The sequence below is a fragment of the Pan paniscus genome, chromosome 11 (assembly GCF_029289425.2).
Source record: "Pan paniscus chromosome 11, NHGRI_mPanPan1-v2.0_pri, whole genome shotgun sequence".
Classification (NCBI taxonomy): domain Eukaryota; kingdom Metazoa; phylum Chordata; class Mammalia; order Primates; family Hominidae; genus Pan; species Pan paniscus.
Window position 1 is genome coordinate 4523017 of NC_073260.2, and position 27592 is coordinate 4550608.

General features: G+C 58.0%; 1 protein-coding gene across 2 annotated transcripts in view; it reads right to left on the bottom strand.

Annotated features, from left to right (window-relative positions):
• Positions 1–289: 289 nt before the first annotated feature.
• The window catches only part of COL5A1 (collagen type V alpha 1 chain), a 208283-nt gene continuing 180980 nt past the window's right edge, over positions 290–27592 (bottom strand). Inside the window, exons 55-66 of one of the 2 annotated variants that reach the window (XM_034929444.4) lie at positions 26683–26790; positions 26546–26599; positions 26394–26447; positions 25220–25327; positions 23298–23351; positions 22415–22450; positions 21986–22039; positions 20603–20858; positions 19389–19501; positions 14691–14759; positions 9614–9847; positions 290–2679 (exon numbers count right to left, since the gene is read on the bottom strand). In XM_034929444.4, the coding sequence (XP_034785335.2) occupies positions 2533–2679; positions 9614–9847; positions 14691–14759; positions 19389–19501; positions 20603–20858; positions 21986–22039; positions 22415–22450; positions 23298–23351; positions 25220–25327; positions 26394–26447; positions 26546–26599; positions 26683–26790 (1287 nt within the window). In that variant the 3' untranslated portion in view covers positions 290–2532. Of the gene's footprint in view, positions 2680–9613; positions 9848–14690; positions 14760–14822; positions 14892–19388; positions 19502–20602; positions 20859–21985; positions 22040–22414; positions 22451–23297; positions 23352–25219; positions 25328–26393; positions 26448–26545; positions 26600–26682; positions 26791–27592 lie in introns of both variants that reach the window. The other variant, XM_034929443.4, reaches the window with a different exon arrangement.

Consider the following 27592-nt stretch of genomic DNA (forward strand, 5'->3'; position numbering starts at 1 on the left):
CGGTGGAAACACCCAACTCGATTTATTGAAAAACTATTACAGTTAATTATTCCTTTGTTACACAAGTTTAGAATATTTTAAGATATCCTTTCCTGGGCATTACAGTTAAAACTTACGACATGTCTAGCGGATTTTTTGAAAACGTACAATGTGTCATTTGACATTGTATTTCAAAAGGCCTGAATGTCCTCGAAACTTTATCTTGGGTTTTTGCTTACCATTTTTCTTTTTGCCAGCGTTTGTCCAATTATATATATTGAGAGGAAAAAATAAAATTACACCAAAAGAATTTCTGCAAATATAAGAAGTAATTTTATTGCAATATACTGTGGCTAGAGTGGTCTGGGGAGAACGGGACATATTTTGAAGTTCAGTACAAATTATAACAACTTTGAAGGGACCACAGAGGAAGAAAATGACAGGAGAAAAGGACAAATTGGATGGGATGAGAAATGAAAACAGAATCACATGACCTAGACGCAGTCCACGGGGCTCGCGGGACAGTCCTCGGCTATGGCTTTTCTTTCGAAGAGATGAAGGTGACAGTCATTGGCACATGCTGGCATCCTGGGCTCCAGAGACTCTCCAAGCCAGACTTTTCTTTGGCAAGAGCGAGACTTATTTTCCAGGGAAATTTGGAAAATCCACGTTGGCGGTGTTTTGTTCCTCCTGGGTGGCTTGTTTGTGGCTTCCTAAGCTGGAACTGCATTCTGGTGGTGGTGGGGGTGGGGGACAGCACCAGAGCCCCGCAGGCTCACCCCGAGGGCCCAGCCTGCATTTCCCATGGTAGAAGGAAAAGGCGCTGCACCCGGGCAACTTTTCACAGTGAAGAGATCGCCTTTCCTGGCTGCCCCTCGGGTCCTCCTGCCCACAGACAGCAGCCCCCCGACCTCGATGGCCAGGAAAGGGTTCCCCAAAGGGGACCTCACCCGCCCCGAGCTCTGGAGCCGCTGACGCTCGCATCCAGGACATTTGAGATGGGAATCCAAATCGGCTACTTGGAAAAGACGTGCTGCAGGCAGCCCTGGAGAGACTCATGGAGTTCATTGTACATTACTCCATCTACCGAGGCAGCGCATGGCACGACTGAACGGCTTGGAACAAACACAGAAATTAGCACCACAAACATTCAGGAACCAAATATAATCTGCTATGGTCACACCACAGACAATGCAGGAAGAGGCTTTTTATTGCTTGTGTGTGTTTTCAAATCAAGTAGGCACAACCCAGTCCTCATAACAGCCCTCGGGAGTGGACGCACCGGGGCGGGAGAGCGCAGGAGGGAGCGTGCTTGGCTATCCTGCCCAGTGGAAAGGAAAGTGACGTGCATTGATCTTAGAGTCCTTGGCAACAGACTGTGGAGGCAATAACAGGATAAAGAAAGCAGGGAGAACGAGGCATGGCCAGGGACCCCAGTGCGCCTTCAAGGAGACCTTAAAACAGATAGCACCACAAGAGAGCCACAAGAGAGAAGTGTAAAAAATAAGCACCAATTTTCATTGAGTTATCACCTACAAAAAATGTGGTTTCCCTGCCCTGGACATTCTCCCATCAGGCTCTGCGGGAAGAAAAGCGGAATAAGGAAGCAAATAAAATTAATCCAAACCTGTGTTTTAGTTTTAAGTGCATGTAGAAAAAAGAAAATTATCAAATTTTTTCCCTCCCTGTTAAAAAAAAAAAGTCTAGAGCGAATCAAAAACTGTCTGAAAAGGGGCACTGGTACCTGCTTTTCAACGGCAGCATAAATTCTTGCTGCCCCGGGGCAAACTTCCAATTTATTGCACGTTCTTGGCCAGGTCGGGGGTGGGGAGACTTCCTATTTCTAATCAGAACGGTACTGCAACCCAGAATCCATGCCTCGCCCATTCTGTCCGTGGGACTGAGACTGGGTTTCCGTGCATGATTGAAAGCCAGGCACACTTAACATTTATAACAATACAATACAAATATTTACTTAAAACTCACAAAAACATAAGCACCTTTAATCCATCGGGAAGGCACCTGCAGAATGACATTTGGCCTCTAAATGGATCGTGTTGGAGGTTGTTAAAAACGGAGGCTTTGGTGACGGTGGGATGACCTTTACGAGGCTTACCTTGGAACATTTTTTGAAGGTCAGGGGAAATACACATCTTCAAGTTGAATTTAGAAAAAAATATAGTGTCCAAATCTGGCAGTCCCTCCCCCAACCCCTGCGACCTATTCACGAACAGGATGGGTCGGGCGAGCTGGGGGGCTGGAGGCATGGCCCCGCTCCCGGGGCGCGTGGGTGTGGACAGAGCGTGGGGCGGGCCCAGGCGCTGGGGTGCAGCTAGGTCATGTGATTCAGCTCCAGGTGGGGGCGCGGCTCCTTCCCTCTGTTCTCTCCGGGCTGGGGTCCCACACCCCGTGGTGCCGAGGCGTAGATGAAGTCAGGCGGGAGGGGAGGGAGAAGCCTTCACTGTCCAGGATCAGGACGTGCACGGGACACTCACGAACGAATGGCATGCTGAGGTCACGAGGTTGCTCTCGGGAGCCCGGGCTCAGCGGCTCCTAGCCCATGAAGCAAGCCGGCCCCACTTCAAATCCAAATTTCTGTGACGCTTCACCGAAGTCATTGAACATGATGTCCACGATGGGCACCTGCTCCACTTTGGGGGTGTCTATCTCCAGAACCGTCTTCTGGTAGCCTTTCTTGGTCTGGGGAAGAGGGAGACAGATGGCCGGTGGTTAAGAACAGTGGGGGATCTTGGGGTTTATCAATCACCCCCCACAATCTGGCTCCAAAACCCAGGCTGGTGTCCTGTCTCCTACCCAGGGCTGCGCTTGCCCGGGCAAGTTTTGGAGGAAATATGGCTGATCAGAGCATGCATTTAACCCCGGTGGATGTCCTAAGAGTCCCCCTGCACAGGTCGGAGGTGGGGTGGTGTGGGCATCAGCGAGGCGACAGGACCCTCCCAAGGCTTCAGGGGTGGCTGAGGCACACACAGGATTGAAGCTGATCAGCCTTCCCACCGTGCCCAGTCCAGACTCCTTGTGATGCCCCAGGTATTCACTTCCAGGCAGGCCCCCCAGGACCCAGGGCCAGCTACAGAACAAGCAGGGCACGCTGGAAAATCAAACGGGGGCTCCGGGTTCGCAAAGGAAGGAGTCCGAGGCAGCACCGGCAGAGCCTTGAGCCAAGTAAGACCCCCCTACGACCACCTGCCACACACTGCCTTAGGCACTGGTCTGGGTCTTCACCTCCACAAGTATGGGAAGGGGTGGGGACCTTCCACACCATCTGGTCTAGAGGAGTCTTAGGTAAACTGAGGCACAGAGGGCAGGGGTAGCGCAATGAACCTGGCCTGCAGGATGAGTCAGCACCCATCCCTTGCTCAAAACAGCACAACCCTGGGCGCTGGGATGTGGGATGGAAGCCTAGGAGAGGCCGCCTCCCTCCCAGAACACAGGCAGCGCAGGTGTGTGATTCTTTGGTCCCTCCCCAAAGCCACCCAAATATAACTCCCAGTGTTCTTTATAACTGAGGCTGAGCTGGCCCTGCTGTCCCGTCAACTTCCCCCCAGACAAGAGCCCTGGAGGCCGCACCTTTCCCGCAAACCAGGAGCCTGCAAACGCATCCTGGGCAGATGGCTTTTGCCACCTCAGACCCAGACCGGATTTACAGTCGCAGCTGGATCTGGGCCTGGGAAGGATCTCCTTCCACTGCCCCATCCCCAAAAGAAATGATCAGATAAGCAAGTAGGGGCCAGCCAGGGTTCCCTCCCGGATGGGAGGCAGTGACCCCAGGATGCAGCCCTGCAGAGGGCCCAGCACAGGCTCCCAGGCCGGAGATTCGGATAGCAGACAGCAGCTCCAGCTCTCCCGGTATTCTGCTCCCTGACCTATGGGGAGGGCGTGGCCTTGAAGGGCCTTATTCTCCCTGACTATGATCTTAATGTTCCCGTTCCCAAGGATGGTATTAGGAGGTGGGGCCGTTCGATGGGAGCTGAGGAGGTCCTGAGGGTGGAACCCCATGAGTGGTATTAGTGCCCCTATAAAAGAGGCACCCGAGAGACTCTACCCTGTGAGGGTGTAGTGAGAAGCTGCTATCTGCAGCCCAGAGGGGAGCTCACCAGAGCCTGCCTTGCCGGCAACCTGCTCACAGACTTCCAGCCTCCAGAACTGTGGGCGACAAATTTCTGTTGCTTATGAGCCACGCAGCTGGCGAGATTTGTCGTGGCAGCGAATGGACCTAAGACAGACCCTGAGCTAGAGCCAGCCAGCTGCACCTCTCCCAGGCTTCTGACCCTCGGACATGGGGTGACGTAACAAACATCTGTGGTTTTAAGCTGCTGAATTTGGGGGGCTAGTTGATTACAAGCAATGGATAACCGATACGCTTTCTGTGACTCAGTTTCCTCAGCTGGAAAATGGGCATGCTCACATCACAGAGGCGCTGTGAGAAGGAACGAAGCTCACCTCCCTGCATGCGTTCCTGCTATTATCCATGAGAGTCCCTAACTTCACCTCCTAATGTCCACTTCTCCCCTGACCCTGCCCTTCTCACAACCCTGCCTTGATAGGAACACCTTTCTCTTACTGCAGCTGGCTCAGCCTGGAATGATTTTCAAGTTGGGATTGAACTTCAGAGAGAACGCGAGTTCTCAGGGAGCTTGTTAACCCCCTACAGCTCTGACCCCTGCCCAGAGAGGCTGACTCCGTCTGGCTGGGGTGGGACTCGGAATCTGCATTTTAAAAAATGGGTGTCTCAGACAATTCTGATAGGCATGGTCATGACTGGCCTTTGAGAAACGCTGTCCTAAAGGACCTCGCCATGGGGCACCCCCGGACTTGACAGCAAAACACACAGTTCCACAGAATGCCGAGTGTGGGGCAGATGGCACCCTGTGGCCAGCTCAGCCCTGCAGAACACAGCTGGGATGCTGCTGTCCCACAAGCCCGCCTGGGGGTGGCCACAGCTCTCCTGTGGAACGGAGGGCAGGGGCCAGTTGCAGCTCTGCGGTGGCTGGGAAGGATAGGTGGGCAGCGGGGCTGGACACAGGATATTCAATGAGAGGTGGCCATCCACACCCTCCAGGAGTGAAGCCCTGAGGGTACCAACCTCCTCACCCTCCCCACCGGCGAGGAGCCAGAGACCACCCTGCCTGCCTCTCCTCCGGCCTCTGCTCCCTCGCCCAGTCCCACCCAGGGAGTGCAGTGAGATGGCTGGGCCTGGCTTCACTGGGCCACTGCAAGGTGGCGCTGTCCTGGGGAGCCAAGTGAGCTCGGCGACAGGTCAGCAAGCCAGCAGGGCGCTGCCCGGCCTTTCTCGTCCACCCCTGGGAGGCTGGGCAAGCAGTTCATCTCAGCAGTGGCGTCGGTCACAGCCCTTCTCAGCGATGGCACCAGTCTCTCCCCAGAGGGACGGGCAGCATTTGCTGAGCTGTCGGGTGATTTCATGGGATTTATGGGACCCCTCTGCTCCAATTATCAGAGTGCTTAGAGAGGGGTGTATTTAAAGTAGGCCGCTGCGAGCCGCTCTGTTACCCTGTTATTCCAGGGGCATAAATAAGCATTACAGGCCAGAACGGCCCCCCCGGAGGCGCCGAAAGCTGCACAAACACCAGGATTTATGCGGCGGGGTGCCTGGGCCCTCTTGCAGGTGATTTGTGCCTCTCCACTGGGCCCGCTCAGCGGCCCCGTCAATCAGGCGCCCCAGCCAAATGACGCCCGCGTTGGAATTCCAATTTCTTCGGCCGTTATTACAATATGAATCATGCAGACCTCCGGGGGCTGAGGCAGGGCTTTTGCCGCTGGCCCGAGTTCGAGGCATCAGGGCCTCCTGCAGCAGCCTCCGTAATTAGAGGGTTGTGACTTCTCAAATTGTGGTTGGGCTTGTCAGGGACTGGGGTCAGCAGGGCACCTGCAAGTCCGGGCCAGCGTCCCTGCATGCCACCCCCATGGCCGCCCCGCACCCCAGCTCCACACTGCTGCCACTGCCCACCTTTCCACCCAAACCACCTGTCCAGCCTGGCCACAGAGCCTGCCCCTGCCATCTGGGGTTAGGCAGTTTTGGGCCATTCTCTCTCCATCTTTTCAAAGTCAGAATCTTTGCTTTCCAGAAGTAGAACGGCCCTGGGGAGGGGGCTGCTTCTCCTCTCCCTGCCCAGAGTGCAGTCTGGGTATCCCCGTGATCCCAATCCCTCCTCTGCACGCAGAGACACTTCCAAGGACAGTTGTGGAACTCAGGAACGCCTGCCATGGGGAAGGGGCGAGAGAGTGAGCCAGGGTCTCCTTTTGGGGTGGCACTTGCAGCACTGGGCGGCTAACCAGACCCATGCTGCTGACTGCCTGAGAAGGTGGCACGGTCTGGACAGCAGCTGCACTTGGTTCTCGGCTTTGAGGGTCCTGATCTCGCCCCAGAAGTGCCAGCTTCTTTGGGTTCCATGGGAGACAGGAAGGAGCAGGTCCTCTTTGCCCTTGCAGCAGGTGAACCCTCTGCGCTCCCTTCAGACCTTAGTTCTGTGTGTAGAAGGGTGCTTCTCCATGGGGGAGATTTTGCCCCTGGGAGATGTGTCTGGAGACATTCTGGGTTGCCATCACTCGATAGGGGGCTCCTACTGGCATCTAGTGGGTGAAGGCCGAGAATGCCAAATAGCCTGCAGTCCCCCATCAGAGAGCCGTCGAGCCTTGATGTCAGAAGGCTTGGGCTGGGAAACTGCTCTTGAACCCGGTTCCCTCTGCATGGCTGACGGGACCAGAACCAGGAGGCGATGGGCGGATAGTACAAATAGACTTGAGCCCAGTTCTCGGAAGAGCTTCCTCATCCTGAGACTCTGCAACCATGGCCTGGGCTGTCTCAGGAGGTAGTGAGATCACTGTCAACTGAGGTATTCAAGGTGCAGCTATGCCAGGAAGTGGCTATGGTGAGAAGAATGCTGCAGTGGGAATTAGGAGCCTCAGCTCTGTCACACCTGGAGACCTTGGGCGAGTCGCCGTAACTCTCTGGGCCTCAGGTTTTGTGTATGTAGAAAGAAGGGAACACTTGTATTGGTGGTTTGCATTCGGACGTGGGGAGTGTTTCTGGAGGCGTTTGGCACACCCGAGACTGGCAAAGTGGAATGTCTTGCAAACCAATGGCCACACTTCCCCAGATGCCAACAGCACACCCTCATCACCGGGAGACACTGGGCTGAGCAAGAGCCCTCTCTGCTTGTGGAATTTAAATGATCCCAGCTTGACCCTATCCCAGGACGCAGGCGGAGCCAGGAAGTCAGGTTCTGAGTCAGAAAGCATTGCCGAAGACTTCTGGGACCTCGCAGAAGTGGGCTTTGCTGATGGAATGAGTAGGGGCAGGAGCTTCAAGAGGAACTGGGATGGAAGAAGTTGGATCTTCCAGGAAGGTCTTAAAAGCAGCAGAAGCCTCTCTTAGCCAGATTAGGGAGCGGGGGTCTGGCCTGCCCTTTAACCTCCAAGGGTCCTTTGTGGGATCCATCTTTCTAGCATTGTCTTCCAGGGAACATTCCCCTCTCTGGAAAGCTGTTCCTCTCCCTTTATCAGACAACACCCACTGGGCCAACTAGTTTCCCTTTTTGCCATGGAAGCCAGGAAGCTCAAAGCCAAACTCAGGAGGCTGTCCCTCCAGGTCCTGCCTCGCCTTTACAGGGTTCCTGATTTCTCTTCACCTCCATGTTTACTGTCTTACATTTGTGGTCCATGTTATCTAAAAATATTCACAGGAACTGGCTGCTCATCCAGGGCTTGCAGTGCGTCAGACACGATTCCGAGCTCTAAAGGCATGGTTTGACGTGCTCCCCAGAAAGCCCTGTGAGGCAGGTGCTATGTTATCCTCATCTGGGGAGGACGGGTAAGGTCCCTGGCATTTTTAAATGCCTCTTTCCAGGGATCTGGATCCATCAACCTTACACAGGGATGAGTTCTGCATATTCCACAGTCAGATCCGAAGTACTGACCCCAACCAATCGCAGAAGGCAGTAGCAGCCGGGAGGAGAGGTGAGCACTCCTGGTGAGGGCGGCCCCCTCTGAGCACGGCCTGGCCGCGGGATGGCCCTGGGAGACACAGCTTTAACCCTCAGTGCAGCCCTTGGGCAGCAGAGAAAAGGAGCTGAGCGTCCTATGGGTGAGGGCTAGGTGCTCCGCGGCGATGCTGGGCAGGGGGAGGCGGGATTGGAACCCAGGTCCACTCTGCTCCCAGGGCTACAGACAGGCCTTGCACTCTCAGTCGGCACCACCCTCTGGCTTTCCTGCCTGCCCGGGCCTCACACTGAGGACCCAACCGTGTTGCTCAGAGGAGGGCACCCTGCAGGGCCGGCCCTAACGCCAGCCCCGTTCCCCTCAGGAGCTGGCCTGGGCCGGTGCCATGGCTTGGACCTTCGTCCCTTCCAAATCTCACGTTGAAATGTGGTCCCAGTGTTGGAGGTGGGCCTGGTGGGAGGCGTCTGGGTCACGGGGCTTGGTGCTGCCGTCGGGGTAATGAGTGAGTTCTCACTCTACTAGTTCCCATGAGAGCTGATTGTTAAAAAGGGCCTGGCACCCCCTCGCTTCCTCTCTCCTGTGCCTTCCACACACTGGCCCCTTCACCTTCCTGAGACTGGAAGCAGCCTGGGGCCATCACTGGACGCAGATGCTGGCACCACACAACGCTTCCTGGACAGCCTGCAGAGCTGGGAGCCGAGTAAACCGCTTCCCGTTTACCCGGCCTCAGGCATTCCTTTCTACAAACACAAAAGGACCGAGGCGCTAAGGGGTGCTTTCCACAGGTCTCTCAAGAATAAGCGGTGGAGAGAACAGGCTCCAATGTCAGTGACAGGAAGACCCACAGGCTGGACTTCTCAGCGATTCCCACTTCCAGCCTCTAAAATGCCACACGAGGGGGACATGTCTGAGGCTCCCGCAGGCCTGGGCTCTTGGGGCACAGCTGCACCCTAAACACCTCCAGGACACGCGGGCACATCCCAGACCTGTGCAATGGCCCTGGCAGTCTCGAGGGGACCTTAGCGGAGGTGAGCCCAGCTCACTGAGTAGGGAGGGGAAAGGCGTGCATGTGGGAAGGCCCATGGGTATGAGCGCCAATACCAGCCCTGACTGCCCGTGAGGTCTCAGCAAGCCTCCCGCCGCTCAGGCCTCCGTTCCCTTGTCTGGGACCAGAACAGCTCTCCCCACATGGAGAGGGCCCATGGGCCGGGCTGTCCGGAGAGCTGGCAACTGTCTGCAGTGTTTCCAGACGGCCGTGCTCTCGGGAACAGGCCCAGCTTAGTTCTGGCCACTCCCAGAAGAGCCGGGTCCAAGGAGAGGGAGGCTCCCAGCTCCAAACTGGAACCACAACGGGTCCTCCATTCCTCACTCCACAGCCCTGGATGGGGCGAGGGACCCAGGCCCCTGGCTTTTCCGGCCAGGTCTCAGATTTCCCATCCTAACCCACAGAACTCTCCCAAGTTCCCGGAGCTCCAGCTGCATAGGCCTGGGATTCCTAGTCTCCCTGCAACTGTGGGTCTGCCTGGGGCGAGAGTCTGGTCCGGGGCCCTCACTGCCCTCTGGCAGGCATCTTGGGGAGAGGTAAACCCGTGCTGAGTGAGGAGCGAGCCCCACGGAGGCGTGAGCAGGGGTGCAGGGGGCGGCGCGGGATACTCACAGCACAGCCGTCCACCAGGGCGCGGATGTAGGGGTTGTTGTCATAGGACATCTCCTCGTCGTTGGAGCCCAGGAAGCGGAGGGCCTTGTCGTAGCTGCCCGTGGCTGCATCCTGCCAGGCCACTGACTGGTAGCAGTGGTAGGTGACGTTCTGGTGGGCAGAGGCGCTCAACAGCCGCAGGAAGGTCATCTGTACCACACCGACAGGGTTGCCCTCGGCGTCCACATAGGAGAGCTGGGGGGACAGGGGTGTTGGGGCTCAGCAGGGTGGGGACACACACAGCAACAAAGCCCCACGTCCGCACTGCCCTGGGCTTCACTCACACTGTGGTCTTCTTGGGGGCACTACCTGGAAACGCACTGTACCCACAGACCCCACCGAGGCCAGCGCACATGGGCTCTCTTGGGTGTTCCCAGGAACAAAGGGAACCATGCCTCATGTCCTTCAGGGCCTTAAATAATCCACCCACTTCTCTTGGCTTGTGCTTATCCTTCAGGGCTCGGCACCTGTGCTGCCTCCTCCAGGAAGCCTACCCAGAATAGATGCTCCTGCACCTACTCTGTGGCTGCCCTCCCCAACCTTAGTTTGTCACAGTGTCTGTCTTCCCTAGCAGACTATAAGCTCAGAGAGGGCAGGATGGCATCCTTCTTGCTCGTTACTGGCCGTGGTACCCGCCCCATGGCTGCCCAGTGTGCACTTGATAAAGCTTTGCCGCATGGTGAAAGGCAGCCAGTGTCTCCTGGGCCAGCACCCACTGCAGTGCCAGCTGCAGCTGCTCTCCCTGCACGTCCACCCATAGTTCTTCTCCCCTTCTGCCACCTGGGTGCCTCCATCCCAGATGGTGATCTGGGTCTGCCAGGTTTGTATGTGTTGAGTGAACAGAGAACCATTCTCAAAAATATGGCTTGCATGAAGACCTGCCTCTCATTCCTGAAACGCAGAGCTCTGCACCCGATCGCTGGGTCGGGGCACCTGGAGCAGCAGGCGAGCCCTGGTTTCCCCTGAGTAGAGGGGTGCAGGGCCAGAGAGGGGCATTAGGTTCCCTGGGGGTGAAAGGAGGAGGTCTTAGAGCCCCCCTCCCAGCTGCACCACACTTCTCCCTGAGCCCTGGACAGCAGGTGTCCTCCTTCTGCCCCTGAGCCACTGCACGGCTCCTCCCTCTGCCTGGGACACTCCCCACCTGGCAGGAGGTGCCCCCACTGCTGTCCTTTGGGTCACAGCCCAGACCACTGCTCCTAGGGAAGGCTCCTCCCCACCTCCAGCCTCTAGGGCTGGCTTAGGGACCCTGATCTGTATCCCAGCCCTCCCTACGTCCCTCCACTCCAGCTCTGGCCCCCTGTCCCTATCATCATGCCCCAACACCAGCAAAGGAAGGTGCTCACAAGATTATGTGAACAAACGACCATCTGCTGGGTGCCCAGGATGTACAAGGCCCTGGCCAGGGAGACTATGAGCAGCTGGAGCCATGGGGCACAAGGCCTCGGGGAGTGAGCGGGCCAGCTGTAGTGAGGTGCTCAGGGGAGGCGAGCCTGAGGGAGGGTCAGGGCTGTGCAGATGGCTGGGGTGACCGGGGACCCTCCTGGAGGCACAGGGGTCCCGGATGATGTCTGGCATAGCCACTCAAGAAAGACCACTCCTCCCCTTCCCAGAAGCGTCTCCTCAGGGCAGCGAGCAGGCTTCCTGAGACAGGAGTGGCTCCATCTGCCTGCCTTGCCTGTGCCAAAGGTCAGCCCGGGACTCTGATGACACTGATCCTCCCTGAAAGCCCTCCCAGTCTCTGCACAAATCCAGGGAAGGCATCAGAGAAGGACAATGTGCAGCTTCTTAGGTGGCCTCTCCAGCATCACTAGCTGGGTATCCAGGACTGGGCTGCTCAGCTCCACCAGGTGCAAGGCCCGTGCAGGGCATCCTGAGCCATGATGCATCTCACTTTTGCATCTCTGTTGCAAACTCAAGGTTTCTGAAAAACCTGACACTTCCAGGGGACATCGATGCATCTTAGCTCCCCGAAATGAAGCACACATCTCACTTGGCCTAGGCAGGACCTTGAAGGACCCTCTCTGCAGGGAAGGCCTGGCTGGGCAGGGCAGCCTGTCCTGTTTGCAGCATCAGGGAATGAAGCAGGCTAAAGCCAGCACCTGAGACCTGCTCTGCCCACTCCTATGCAACCGCTGCCTCGTGGTGGTGTGTTTTGGACCCTGCCTCTGGCCTGCTCCGAAAGAGCCCCATTGAACACAGGAAGGAAACTGACTTCAGTATTGCCAAGAGTGTTTGGGCACCGGGAGTGGGAAGAGGGTGAACACACTGCAGGACCCACTTTTTCAACAGATGCCACTAGAAAGAGCCCAAAGTGAGCAGCTGGCCTGGGGCCTGGGCCTTCCCAGGGGCGAGGGAACACGCTGCAGCCCCAGGGCTATCGGCGAACTCCACGCTTTCGGACGCAGCCACGAGAACCTTACAGGCAAACCTTGAGGAGGAAAAGTGAATACCAACCGACAGGCTGGGCCGTCCGGCGCTCCTTCTGGGAGGGAACGTGACTGACTCGAGGAAGGGTGTGCACCACAGGGAGCGGCGGTGGGCAGCACCAGACACAGAAGGACCTGAAGCCCCCAGTGCCCATGGGGCAGCAGGGGAGCCCGGGGCATGGGGCACGCTGCCCTGCATTGGAACCCCAGGGTCCCACGGTGAGGCCCTGCTCTCCTGGTGGGAGGGATTCTCTGCAGTATTCTCTCAGTATGGTGCAGCGTGGGTAGCCCTGCCCAGATAAAATTCCCATTTCTGGTTTTTTCTTTCTTTTGTTGTTTTTTTTTTTTTTTTTGGAGACGGAGTCTCACTCTGTCCCCCAGGATGGAGTGCAGTGGCGCGATCTCAGCTCACTGCAACCTCTGCCTCCTGGGTTCAAGAGATTCTCCTGCCTCAGCTTCCCGAGTAGCTGGAATTACAGGCGCACACCACTATGCCCAGCTAATTTTTGTATTTTTAGTAGAGATGGGGTTTTGCCACGTTGGCCAGGCTGGTCTTAAACTCCTGACCTCAGGTGATCCATCCGCCTCAGCCTCCCAAAGTGCTGGGATTACAGGTGTGAGCCAACCTGCCCAGCCCATTTTTGCATTTTGTTTTTTAATAGAGATGGAGTCTTGGTATGTTGCCCAGGCTGGTCTCAAACTCCTGGGCTCAAGCAATCCGCCCGCCTCAGCCTCCCAAAGTGCTGGGATTATAAGCATGAGCCCCTGCACCTGGCTGAAAAATCTGGGTATCTTTGAGAGGCCCCCATCTACCTCTTGTCCACGTATGCTATTCACAGAGCTAGAAATAAGGCCGTGGAAAGATCCTAAAGTAAGCTGATGTGTTCCCTGGGTCGTCCCTTCACTCCAACCTTCATCAACTCTCTGTGGAACAGGATGAGAGGTGGAAATGGGCTACTCGGGCTGAAGGCTGCAAATGAGGTTTCACAGCCATTTCCTCCAAGTGAGGAAAATAGGCTCTTTCTGCTTTTCCCATTTTGGAGGATGCTGTGAGAGGCTCTTTTTGGAGGCTGAGAGCTGTCATTGCGGGGAGAGGGCAGTGCCAAGCGCAGGCGGTAACTACCCGCAAGACTGCAGAATGGACCCTGCCACCTCGGCCCCCAGCAGCTTCACCCCCAGGGCCCCTTCCCTGCCTGATCCCACACACCAGCATCCCCTACGCTCTGTCCCTCCGGGCCAAGCAGCCCTGGTCCCGGGCCCTCCCCGTCCCCGGGTGTTTCAGGTCCTTCTGTATGCCAGCAGCTCTTTTTGGAACACAGTGCAGAGGAGGCGGGGAAAAGGAAAAGCAGGAGAGGAAAGGAGGGAGAGGACTGCAAGTCCACAGCAAACCACAAAACAGGAAGCCTCCAGAAACACAGCCACGGTGAGCACAGACCCTCGGAGTGTCTGCAAAGGAGCTGGTATATGATTTGAAACCAACAACAATGAGGGCACGAGAGATGAATAATCAGCCATGAATGCCTTCAGGTTATGAGACGAGGGGCTTCAGAGGTGCAGACAGGGCAAAGGCGGCTCAGGGCCAGTGCTCTGAGTCCTCGGGGAAAGTATGGCCTCTGTGTCCACCCAGGGAGGCTGGGGCTGGTGACAGGGTGCAGCAAACCATGGCAAGTGGTCAGGCTACAAGCCGCAGAACCCACGGGCTGGCTTCTGAGAGAGCAAGGCCCTCCTTTGAGGACCACCTGGGAGTGGGGCCACTAGATCCCAAGAAGGGAGGGAAAGGAGAATCTGGGCTATAAATGACACCCGGAACCCGTCTTGTGTTCTGGAACCTTGGTCCTTTAACTTGCTGGGAGAAAAGACAGAACTCTGCTCTTCATTCCAGGAAAGGGCCCAAATCAAACTCCGGTGGGGTTCCTAGGGGCACTCCACGCGGCAGAAGCAGCCGCTGTCCTCACATCAATGTGTCCAAACTGGCTCTTGGGCACTACACCGGCCAGAAGAACCTCCTATGTGGTTCTTTCCTGGGAGGCCAATGTCGTTTCCTTTCAGGGATGGATTCTGTAAGACTCGATCCCCAAAAGTGAAAACGTGACTCGTACAGTGGTGTGCAGTGTAACTGGGAATCTGCAGCCCGGTGGGCAGAGAGACAGCCCTCAGCCCTGAGCAGCTGGGGAGAGGGGATCCCTGGTGCAGGTCCTAGAAGGAGCGCTGAATGGCTTAAGTGGTCTGGGATCCGTGTCCTTTGCCCTGCCATCAGACACAGTGAAAGCGCTCCTGCTTCTGGAGCGTCTGACCTCGGTGCCCAGGTGCCTGGGGCTGCACCGTCTGTGGGCAGAGGATCAGCTCAGGCTGGGGCCCACACCCAGCTCTGCGCGCCCTACACAGAAACGGAAAACCATCTGCCTACTCCAGGCAGAAACACACTCTTGTCGGGGTGGCGGGGGCTGGGGAGAGGACTCCACACCTAGCTGAGTCTTGCTGTCACGTGATGTGGAGCGGTTTGGCAAGAGCGGTGTGGCACACATGGCAGCGATGGGTGCCATGCAGAGCCGCGAGCCAGCCGTGCCGCAAGCAGGCAGTGCCGAGGTGGCCAGGCCAAGGTGGCCACTTACCAGGGACCCCCGCTTGTACTGACTATACCAGGTGGAAGGCTGCTCTTTGGGCCAGCGGGCCATTTTACTCTGTAAGATACGAGATGGGCGGGTTTAAAGTGACAACCGCAAAGACGCCAGAGGCCACCTTACCAGTTTCCCACGCTTGAATTCACTGAACCAGGAGCCCGGGTTTTCTTTGGGCCAAGAAGTGATTCTGGCCTAAACGTGCAGCGGGGAGGTGGGGAGGGAGAGAAACAGAACAAAAGGGTTACTTCTCCGGCCTCCAGAGCAAGGCCCCAGGCTCTCCCGGCCCCCGCGCCTGCATCCTCACGCCGGGGGGCTGCAGGGAGGACCCACTGAGCGCCTTCAGTGCAGCCTGAGGGCCCCGGCCCTTTTGGGGAGACTGGAGGTCACAGGAGAATGAGCCCGGCCCAGGCCCTTGGGGGGATGAGCCTGGCCTGGACCTTGAGGGAGACTGGAGGCCACGTGAGGAGCCTGGCCCCAGCCCTTGGGGAGACTGAAGGCCATGTGAGGATGAGCCTGGCCGGGGCCCTCAGGGGGACTGGAGGCTATGTGAGGAGCCTGGCTGGGGCTCTCGGGGAGACTGGAGGCCGCGTGAGGATGAGCCTGGCCTTGGCCCTCAGGGAGGCCACATGAGGAGCCTGGCTGGGGCCCTCGGGGAGACTGGAGGCTGCATGAGGAGCCTGGCCTTGGCCCTCAGGGAGGCCACATGAGGAGCCTGGCTGGGGCCCTCGGGGAGACTGGAGGCTGCATGAGGAGCCTGGCCTTGGCCCTCAGGGAGGCCACAGGAGGAGCCTGGCTGGGGCCCTCGGGGAGACTGGAGGCTGCGTGAGGAGCCCAGCCCCAGCTGTTAGGGAGACTGGAGACCGTGTGAGGAGCCCGGCCCTCGGGGAGACTGGAGGCCGTGTGAGGAGCCCGGCCTGGGCCCTCGGGGAGACTGGAGGCCGCGTGAGGATGAGCCTGGCCCCGGCCCTCAGGGAGACTGGAGGCTGCGTGAGGAGCCCGGCCCCGGCCCTCAGGGAGACTGGAGGCCGTGTGAAGAGCCCGGCCCTTAGGGAGACCGGAGGCCGTGTGAGGAGCCCGGCCTGGGTCCTCGGGGAGACTGGAGGCTGCGTGAGGAGCCCGGCCCTCGGGGAGACTGGAGGCCGCGTGAGGATGAGCCTGGCCCCGGCCCTCAGGGAGACTGGAGGCCGTGTGAGGAGCCCGGCCCTCGGGGAGACTGGAGGCCACGTGAGGAGCCCGGCCCTTAGGGAGACCGGAGGCCGTGTGAGGAGCCCGGCCTGGGTCCTCGGGGAGACTGGAGTCCGTGTGAGGAGCCTGGCCCCAGCCCTCCAGCCCCTGCTGCTGCCCAGGAAGGGTGCGCTCTGCCTGTCGTTTTGCATGTTAGGCCCCAGGCCAGCGCCTGGTGCTCAGTCACTGCTGGAAACACTCACTGAGGGAGGGAATGAACGAATGAATGAATGATGGACCAAGGGAATGGTAATAAAAGGCAGCATTTACTGCAGGCGAGGGGTGGGGCATCCTCATCCCATCCTCACAGCCTTGCCTGGCTGCTGCGGCACCAGACTGCGTGTGTGTGTGTGCGTGCGTGCATGGTGTGGGGGGTATGTCTGTGTGGAGGGTATGGTGTGTGGTACGCATCTGTGTGTGTGATGAGTGGTGTGTATCTGTGTATGCTGTGTGTGTGGTATAATGTGTGGTCTGTGTGTGATGTGTGGTGTGTATGTGTGTGTGTAGTGTGTTATGGGTGTATCTGTGTGATGTGTATCTGTGTGTGGTATCTGTGTGTAATGTCTGTGTATGGTGTGTATGTGTGTGATGTGTGGTATGTATCATGTGCGTGGTGTATATGTGGTGTGTATCTCTGTGGTGTGTGTGGTATGTGTGGTGTGTGGCCTGTATCTGTGCGTGTGGTGTGTAGTGTGCATCTGCGTGTGTGTGTGTGGTAGAACCCTCCTGGAGACTGAGACGTGTGCGGGTGAGGGCTGCTCCTCGGCTGCCTGCCTGGATCATGTGCAGCCAGCTCACGCTGCCATGGGGCACTACTTGTGCCCGCTTCCTGGGAGGGCTCCCACTTGAGGCCTGCTTTCCACAGAGGCCGAGGCTGTAGACACACAGGCTGGGCCCAGCAGGGCAGGCCTCAGTGATGCCACAGATGGATGGGTAGGTGAGCAGCCATTCCTCTGAGGGGAGACCTGCACGCTGGGTCCCAAAAACAGGACAAGGGGAGCCCCGGCTGCCCGAGGGTCCACTTGCTGCAGGCGTGGAGTGGAAGGGCCCCCAGGGCCGGCCTGTCCCCAGCCTGGACTGACTGGGGCTCACATTGTGCGCCATGAGGACACAGAAGACTGATCCCTGGCTGATCCCCCCAGCCGCCTTCTTGAGCTGGCCTTGTGCCAAGAAGGCCAGAAAAGGGGATCCCCTGGAGGAAAGGGGTGTCCCACCTGCCTCTCACGCCACCCAGAGCTCTCCCACCCTCTCTCTCGTTTCCAAATCTGCCACTGTCAATGCCGAGCCCAGGCGGCGTGAAGGCAGCTGCTTCCTGGAAGAGCCCCGGGATGTGGGCAAGCGCGGGCTCCCCCAGCCTCTGCTGTGAGCCTCCTCCGGGTCCAAGGGGGCCACCTCGGAAAGCGTCTCTACTTGCCCTTGGCCAAGCAGCTATAGCCCAAGCCTGAGGCTGCAGCCTGTGGACGCCTGGCTGGTCGTCACTGGGGGAGCCTGGGGTCGCTCAGCAGCCCCACACTGCTGTGCCGTGAACACCAGCCGCGGCTTCCCAGGAAACCTCTGAGTTTGGAGGAGTCTGGCCCGTGATTTCCACAGCGGCAAGGCCACCCATTTGCAGAGGCAGGCCGCGAAGGAGGGCCAAGAAACCTCTTTTCTAAGGGAATTCCATGCGGGGCCTCTGGCCAGACTGAGGGAAACGAGAGCCGAGATGGAAGGCCCCCGTGTTTGGATTCTTTCTGAACAGGGTTTGTCACTAGGAAGGCAGGTTCTCAAGGAGTTAAAACTTCAGGTGGGGGAGGGGACCCCTACACTTGGAGCCCCACAGATCTCCAGCCATGTGCAGCCTCCACTGCAGCCAGTGGGCTCCTAACCCAAAGTGGCTACTGAGCTCAGCACGGTCAGGGCGTGATTGAGGGGTAAGGGGATGGCGGTCCCTGGGGAGAACGTAGTGCTCTTCCCCTGGCAGGAAACTGCTTCTGGGGCACTGAGGTTGTTAGGAAGCAGAGGCTGCAGGGGCGCACAGGTCTGGACCTGCACAGCAAACCGTTGCGGCCCCAGAAATGGGCGGCCTTTGCCTGGGGCCACGCGACAACTGCGAGCTCATGAAGGAGCGGCCGTTCAAGCTGATGCAGGGGCACAAGAGCTGCAGGCTTGGTCACCTTCCAGGAGCAACAGGGAGACTCAGTCCTCGCCTGGCCTGGGCCAAGGCTGGACCTGCCTCAGGTGCATGCTTGAGGGATAGCAACACACGCCAGCCACATGCACCCACACACCAGCCACACACACCCACACACCATATACACACCCACACCAGCCACAAGTACCCACACACCAGCCACACACACCCGAACACCATGTACACACCCACACACCAGCCACACGCACCCATCCACCACCCACACATCATCCACACATACCCGCACATCATCCACATACACCCACACACCATCCACAAACTCCCATACACCATCCACACGCTAATACACATACATCCACAAACCATACACACATGCACACATTTACATGCACTCACGCTATACACACCCATGTACCATCCACATGCTTGTCCACACATACCCACAAACCACACCCACATGTGGACACACACCATTCACATGCACCAATATACCATCTACATGTAACCACATGCCATCCACACACGCACCCACAGACCATCCACACATACACCCCAACTACAAAACCGTCCACACAGCATCTACACACACACACACCATTCACACACCCATCCACATGCATCCACAAACCACACACTCACACACCATGTACAATATTCCCCATCCACACAGCATCTACACTCACACACACCATCCACACGCACCCACAAACCACACACACCCACACACCATCCACATGCACACAAACTCCTGCTACAGCACTGAGGCCTCCGAAAGGCCACAGAGGTGGGTATTTAAGTGACATGCCACAAAATCTCAACAGAGCCCAGCTCCCCACCCCGAATTCTTCACTAAACAGACTTCAAAACAAAGCACTCAGGAGGGACTGGGGCCAACCCACAGAAACAGGCTGGATAATAAGAATTGAGGGAAAGCGCAGCTTCTGGAAGATGTCTCAGGCTCACGTTATTATACCTGCTCCCAATTCCTTTAAAGGGTTTTAATGGGGGGTCTCAGGTCAGTGGGACCACTGAGTCACCGGAGAAAAGCTTTTATCAACCAGTAAGTGAAGTCCCAGCCCTGGGACGGCAGGATGCCAGGTGGAAAGCCCTCCAACCCTTCCTGACCCCGGGCTGCACAAACCTATTTTATTGCTAAAAAAATTTCTTAAAACAATTTCAGGTCTACTTCTGAAAGAACAGTTTCACTGATGAAACGGATTCATTTCTGGCTTTCAGTCTTAAAGCTGCATACACAAGAAATGCTTGAAGCCCTCGGCATGGCCCTGTCTGTGACGCCTGCCCCGCTGGGGCCATCGAGGGACACAGCTACTCACCCCTTCGGACTTCTTGTCAGGGAAGATGCATGTCGACCCGCCGGCTGTGAAGTTGCAGTAAACCTTGAAGGAATCCCTGGAGCATCCTTGGTTAGGATCGACCCAGTATTCACCTGGATTTCAGAGACGGGGAGGGAGGCGGGCAGAGTCAGGAGGATTGCTCCCTGGATGGTTCCGGAAGCCGCTGTGACATTTCAGTCCAGCAGTTAAAACGCACGCCCCACAAATGCCGCCAACACGGGCCTTTCTGGGGTTTACTTTATTGCATTTTGCTTTTCCTGCTGGGCCCATAAAGAGATGTGGACAAACTCATTCACCAAGAACACAGCTGGTGCAGGAAGCAACTGGGTACGTGTTCTGGTGGCCAGGAGGGTTGGGGTCCGGCCTACTCTCTGGGTGGACAGAAATGCAGAGAGTGTTCTGGAAATTCATGCATGTAGGATCAGAGTCTACTGGAACCATGAACATCCCTCGAATCTTGCAGGGGGAACATTCAAACTTCCCAGGGGGAAGACAAGCTAATGGGAATTTATCCTTCAATTGGTGCCTGAGGCTATGATGGTGAGGAGAAGGATGTGTTTTTACAGTATCGCGGAGTTTGAAGGCCGTTTGCCCAAGCACAGCGTCTGATGCCGGTCCTAACACTGACCCTTACTTCCACTGGCACTGTGCCAGCCTCTCAGGCACTGCCTCACGCAACTCTGTCCTCTTCCTGGGAGATGGCACTGTGCCAGCCTCTCAGGCACTGCCTCACGCAACTCTGTCCTCTTCCTGGGAGATGGCACTGTGCCAGCCTCTCAGGCACTGCCTCACGCAACTCTGTCCTCTTCCTGGGAGATGGCACTGTGCCAGCCTCTCAGGCACTGCCTCACGCAACTCTGTCCTCTTCCTGGGAGATGTTTCTGTTCCCATTTGACAGGTCAGGAACACGAGGTTCAAGCAGGTCACCCCGCCAGAAAATGCCTAAGACCAGATGAGAACCTGGAGAGTCTGACCTCAAAGCCTTGGCCTCTGCACCCGGCCTCACCCTGAGATGCCTCCATAAAGTTCAAGAGGGGAGGCGGTTGCGCACCCCTGCCCCACAGATGGGGAGGCTGCGGCTGCCCGTCCTGTCCCTTCCGCTGTGCCTGGCTGAACTGTCCTTGCCACACTCCATGTGTCCTGCAGGTCCATGCCCGCTTTGGGGGGCCACCCCTGCCCCCCCAGGCCCTCACCATCTGGGAAGTCGGGGTGGCAGAGCTGCAGGTCCTTGCAGGTGCGGGCGGGGTTCTGCTGCGTGCCCAGGGGCCGCTTCATCTGCTCAATCTCCAGCTTCAGAGAGTTGAGAGAGCCGAAGATCTCTTCCATGCCGTCCGCGTAGTCCACGTAGTTCTCGCCATTCCCGTCGTCCAGCAGCTGGCTGGCGTCGATATTCCGCCGCGTCCTGGACGCCTGGATCGGCAGGGGCTGGATGACCTCTCCCGGGGGGCCCTGGGGGACAGAACAGGAGCAGCGGTGGGTGATGGAGGATGGGAAGGGTCCCAGGATATGAGCAGAGCAGGGACAGCTGGGGCCACATCTGCAGGGGTTCCCTGGGGCCTGGCAACCTGGGCTACATGGACATCTGTCCAGCTTAGAACTGTTTCCATCCCTTCCTCCAGTCTCTGGAACATTCCACACCCATCCCCACTGCCAGGTGCTTGCCAGCACGGAGCACCTCTCCTTTCTCTCTAGAGCTGAAACTTAACAGTTTGCAGCCTTGGGCTTGCATCTGTCTTCCTGCCCTCAGCCACACAAAAGGCCAAGCCTTGAGGAAAGGGACCAGGTCTCCCCAGTCTGGCCTCTGCAGCCCTAGCTGGGGCTGAACACAGTGGGGCCACATGAATGCCTCTTGATGCAAAGAGTCATTCACTTCCAGAAGGCCCCAGCTAAGATGACGATGGGAGTTGGAGAGACTCCACAACCAAAGGGGGGTGTCCAATAGTGCACTCGCCATGCCCTGGTTCAAACTGGGCTTCACCTTTCACCTCCAGGGCCTTGTCTAGTGCTCCCCCATCCCAACACACACATATGCATACACACACACATACACATATATCCCAGACATGCATGTACACATATGCACACACACGGCCATGCATGCACGTATACAATATACACACACTACACATATACACATGCACATACACTACACATGCACACACATGTGCCCCACATATATGCATGCATACCCATACACACATGCACACACACATTACACATGCATGCACATATACAGGATGCATGTACACAGACATGCACACACATGTGCCCAGTCACATACACGCATATACTACACGTTCACACATTCATATACCATGCACGCACATGCATACACACACACACGTGTATCCTCTCTCTCCTGGCCAGCTGTTCTTCTCAGGGCCAGTTGGCCCGTAAGCTTCCTGTGGATAGACCTGTGTGGCTCATTTCCCCGGCTGCGTGCCAGGGACAAGGCCCGGGCATGCCACATGGGCTTCATGAGTCTCAGGAGGGGTCACACACACAGTTGCTTTCTCAACTCCCTCGGAGCTAGCCAGAGCCCCCGTCCCGCTTTCTGGGCTTCAAGGGCTACTTACCGGGGGGCCTGGGGGTCCTGGGTGGCCTGCCTCACCCTTCGGGCCAGTTGGACCCTGGGGAGAAAAAAGAATCAACCCTTGGTCACAGAGGTATGAGGGGACTTTGAATCCACCTTCAGCTCTAGAATGGTCCCTGGAGACCTATGTGGGGGAGGTGGCCCTCACAGCCACAGCAGAGAAGAGAATGGCAGAGACCCCTGTACCCTCCTGGATCCTCGAGAACAGAGAGGGATGGAGCCCTTCCCAGGGCAGGCAGCGAGCAGCCCACATGCCTCAGTCCGCCATGTGTCAGTGTAGAAAGATGGGAGGATCGTGAGCAGCAGGGCCTGAGCTAGGACGGTTGTCTGGGTAGTTTGTTCCCGTGCTGGGGGACCCGTTGCCCTCCCCTACCTTCCAGGCATTGGCCTGGCTGGGCAGCATGTTACTTACCGAGGAGCCCTTAGCACCTTTTGGACCAGGTGGACCCTGCAGAGAGAGGAGGGCAGAACGTCAGCAAGCCGGGTCTCAGCTCCAGCCCCACCGTGCTCCATGTCCTGCCCAGCCTGGTCTCGCCCCTCGCCCCTCTCCCACCCGCATCCCCCTCAGGACTCTATGCTTGTATTTGCCCGGCTAGAGTGGGAGGAGGGTCGGGGCCTGGCTGGTGCTCACCCCTCGTGGAGACACAGGGTGGTCCTACCTGCCCCCGACCAGCCTACCACCCACCCTGGCTAGGAAACCCCAGCTCAGACAGCCGCGGGGGGCAGTGGAAAAGAGCATGTTCTGGCTCAGAAGGGGCTGATGGAATGCACCCCCCAGCCCTCTCTGATAGCACACAGCAGGGGCCAGCCCTCAGCCTGCCAGGGGCCCCCAGGGGCCATGTGCACCTGCAGCCCAGCGGCTGTGGGGATGCCCTGGGAATGCTGGGTCTCCCAGCAATGTGAGACCCAGGCAGCGGTGCCAGAGGAGGGCAGCTAACTGCTCTTGTCTGGGCCAGGCTGGCCGGGCTCCTGGGAATTGGGAGGGCTGGAGAGCCAACTACTACCTTCCGCACCCTCCCCAGATGCCTACAGACAAGTGGCCTCGTTCCCTGAAATGGCCACCGTTTCCCGTCCCTGTCTTCCCCACCAAAAACCAGGGCCGGGCAACGCCACTTCCTTTCTTCTGTCTCCTGGAACCCCAATGTTGAGTTAATGGGCAAATCCACCCTGGAGGCCCCAATTCCAGCTTCTCGTGTGACTTTTCCACAATTCTCCAGCTCCACACTGAGGCCCCAAGGCTTATTGCCACCCTCCCTGCCCTCCCAGAAATGACCAAGCCCCTCCCAGATACACACCGGCAGGCCAGGGGGCCCAGGAGGCCCAATCGGGCCAGAAGGACCAGTGATACCCTGAAAAGGACCAGAAAATGCAGGTTATCACCTTCAGACGAGGAGGAGCCACGACCCTGCTACCCACCCACACCCCTCGGCTCCCCTGTCCCTTCCCCACGGTGTGCCCTTTGGCCCCTCAGCAGCCTCCTGTGGCTGCTTTCTGATCCTGGGCTGTGCATGTCAGGGGAGCCATCGACCTGAGCATCCACCCCAAGGCTGCCAGCCCTCGGCACTGCTCCCCCGGCTGGGCTGCCAGGAACTCACTCTCATCCCCCAGGCCACCGAGGACTTCAGGCTGAGCACCTCTTTTCACGTTCATTTGGAAATACAGAAACCACTGCCCTGACACTGCGGCCCTGGCTTGGGCCCCTCTTGCTGTTTCCTGCTCATGGTGTTGGTCTCCTCTCTAGAACTAAGCCCGGAGGGGTTGGGCAGGGAGTCCCATCCATGCTGACTGTCCTGTCCAGCCTGTAAATGTGCTTTCTGCATCCTTGGAGCGTGCAACCTCCGCTCAGACCCCTTCTGCCCAATGGCTCCCTCCCAGACTGAGCTGCTGGCACAGAACAACTTTGACTAGCTTTGCCACAGACACCCGGGCAGCTGGAGCCACCTGCAGTCCCTCTCCCCACAGCCCTGGATTCCACTCAGAGCTCTCTCCAGGCAGAAGCTGGGGGCAAGGGTAGCGGAGGGCTGATGGCCATATTTCACTGGGGAGGGAGTGCTTCCCTCCCTTCACCTTGTCCCTGCAGGGACTTGGGCTGTGGCTCATTGTAAGGACCCCACAACTACCCAAGCCTGCACACCAACCCGACACCTTCATCAGCAATGCCACCAAGACCATGGTTTGGGGTGAAGGCAGGTGAGCAAACAGGGTGGACACAGGGGTGCTTTCCCGCTGGCCGTGGGGACCCTGGATGCCTAATTCTCGTGGTCGCCGGGCCACCACACCCTGGGCGGCACTCCTCCGAGGACCCTGCTGTGGCCTGGGGATACTGGCAGAGGAAAACGGTCAATGGCATGGAGGACACTGGCCAGTGAGGTAGGGTTTGCAATGAGCTCCACCCTTCAGCCATGTCCTGCAACCTTCCCCGGGCCCGTAGTGAGGGTGCCACCTTACTCCCAGCCTCCAGGGGCTCTGCCTGCTCCTGCCCTGTCCCCCGCATCCTATAAGGCATGGGCGTGGGTGGGCACAGCATACTGTGCGTGTGTGTGTCCGTCACACCTTGCTCGGGACGGAAAGATTCCCACACAGGAATAAGGACCCGTGGCCCTCATGGGGGAAGGACAGAGGCACTACAGGTCACCTCATCCCCTCTCCTGACTCCATGGCACACGTCACCCTCCCCAGGCCACTTCCAAGTCACTCAGAGTTGTGGGACAGAGTGAAGCTCTCTGCATGTCGTTTCCTTGGCTATGGTTTGCAGAGGCTGCAAACTCCAGTGAGCTACAGTTTGGGGGCAGCTGGGGACAAGGTGGAAGCAGAAGCCAGAACAGCCACTCTGCCCACAGCTCTGGCAAACACGGCTGGTTGTCACCAGTGACCTCCTGGGCAAGCAGTGGGTGACAGGCTCTCCCACAGGGCTGGGAACCAGGCAAAATGACCTGACTTCCGAGTCCCTCCAGCTCTGGGGGACACCACGGTCATGAGGAGGAAGCCCCGCCTGCCAGTCAGGGCATGGGGCTGGGAGACGGCTCTGCCTAGCTCCCTGTGCACCTGGGCAAGCCCAGCCCCTCAGTGTTCCCATCTGCCAAGCAGGATGACTGGACTCAACCGATGTGTGGACGTCCTTCTGGGCTCTGATGGGCCTCCGGTCCCCTGGGTGCCTGCCCCAGGGATCTAAAATGCCTCTCAACAGCCCACATGCAAGAAGTGCCATCTCACGCACCTGTTCTCCCTTAGGACCGGAGGAGCCCTGGGGGCCAGGGAGACCACGGTCGCCCTTCTCACCCTGTTCACCCGGAGGACCGATGAGCCCGATCAGGCCTGGATGACCCTGTGGGAAAACGAAGACAGGAAGGGGCATTTGAGGGAGCCACGCCTCATGCTCGGCCACGGTGGGCCAGTTAGCATGCAGCACAGCCATGGCACAGGAAGCTTTATGTCATGGTCAGCCTCCCCTGGAAGGGCAACAGGCTCAACAGAGGGGCCAGGTGACGAAACGGCAGGTCCGAGGTGGCCCTTCGCTGGCCACGGTCACGTCTAAAAACAGACAGGGAGCCACAGACACTGAGACAGACCAAAGTGATAAAGGGGTTTTCCTGAGTGGTAATGTTTATCTCTGTCTGTCTCTTCATATACGCTCTCCAATTTCCTATGGCAAATCCGAATGCCTGCTCCTATACGGAACTAAAACAAAGTTTGTGGACTGACACGGAAAGAAAGATGCAGAGTATTATAGATATTACAATCACGGGTTGTTTTTCTAAAAAAAGAAGAATCCATGACATTTGCTGTCTATGTTTGTCTTCTAGGAACCCAGGGCAAGCCTCGCAAGGCAGCCCCAGCTCTCATTTGCCTTGGGGCTGGGGGCAGTGGTGGCGGACGTCAGAGTGGAAATGAGAGGGCCCTCACTGCCTTCTGCTTCATATACAACCATCTAACTAACTCCTGAGTACCTTTTATGTTTGTAAATAAATCAATGCAAGTGGAAAACAATTCCCAGCAGTTAGAAAAATAAAAGGGCTTTGCTCCCACTGCAGAAATGTCCTCACACCTTCTGCGGAAAGGATCTGGGGCCGCTCAGCCCAGGGAGAGCAGCAACCTGGGATCCTGGACACCCATCAGCCGGGGCCTCTGTGCCTAGCCGGAAGGTTCTCCGTCAATACCGCAAGGGCCTCCGGGATCTCCCGAGCTGCTCAGGACCCCCCAGAGGCAGGGGCCAAGCCTCAAACACAGCGTGTCTATTTTCCTTTGTCACCCCTCAGGGTCCCCACCACCAGCCTGCAGCAGGTGCTTGACACATTTAGGTGACGGATCAAGAGCTTGTTGAGTTTGAGACCCACGGCCACAAATTTGAAGGCCCTGAGTCACAGTTGCTGGGGCAGGGAGGCCCCTCTTACCTTTTCACCTTTGGGACCAGAATCTCCTTTGAGGCCGGGAAGTCCTGGGGGACCCTGTGGGAGGAGGCAGAGGGATCAGAGTCCTCATCCTTGGGGTTTTGGGTGGCAAAGTCATCCCACCCCCTATGCTCACCATGAGGAATGTGACTCACCATGGGGCCGGGGGGACCGTCCGGGCCTGGGGATCCTGGGAGACCTTGTTCTCCCTGAAACACAGAGACGCTCTGCATGAGTTGTTGTTCCCCCTCCCTCCACTCGGCAACCCCTCTGCCCCTCACAGCCTACTCACCACAGGGCCAGGGATCCCTCGAAGGCCATCTGGTCCGGGCTTCCCAGGGGCCCCCTGGGGGCCGATGGGGCCAGTCTTCCCAGGAGGGCCTTCCAAGCCGGCTTCTCCCTGCAGGACGGCGGAGGGCAGAATGAGGTCCAGAGCTCTAGGCTCCAGGCACCCTGGCCCAGGACCACTGCTCGGAAACCCTGGGCACCTCTGGAAGAGTCCCAGGTGACCCCATATCCGGGGTTGCCCTAATTCTCCACATTTCATTGCCTGTGGAAGCTGCCCTGGACAAGTCTCCATCCCGATCATCTCCCCAGCCAGCAGGGATCCCATCTCCGCTGACTGCGCCGACCACAGACGGGGTGTCACAGCGCCACTGCCCGAGCAGGGATGGAACCGCACAACCTCCCGTCTCCTTAACGACAGGTGCCTCCAGGAGGGAGGCAGACAGTGCCAGGCCGGGCCGCCATCACCTCACTGACAGAATAGCCTCCCGTGTGCTCCGGGCCAGGCCCCAGGCCAACTGCATGGGTGACGGCGTCCCATCTTCTGCACGGGCCCCGCAGCAGACACGGTCACCATCGGACACAGTCCACTTCAGAGGTAGGCGGCTCAGGTCTGGCCGACTCAAAGACCAGGCATGAGGTCGCAGGGCTCCGGGGGACATAACTACTCAGCCTTGGGCTCCCTGAATCCCGCACCCACCACCCGCCTCCTCCCTCAGGCGGGCAAGGCAGACGGCCCCAGTCTTGTGGCCACCACTTGGCTGCCTCCTTGAGAGAGAACCAGGTCTCCTCCCCAGGTAGGCCATGAGCCAGGTGCCCCTGGGGCAGCCACTCTCGGCCTCCATGGACGTCTCTGCCCACATGCTTGTCCACTCCCCACCCTCTGGGCTCCCCTGGGGGAGGTCTACGTGGTCACA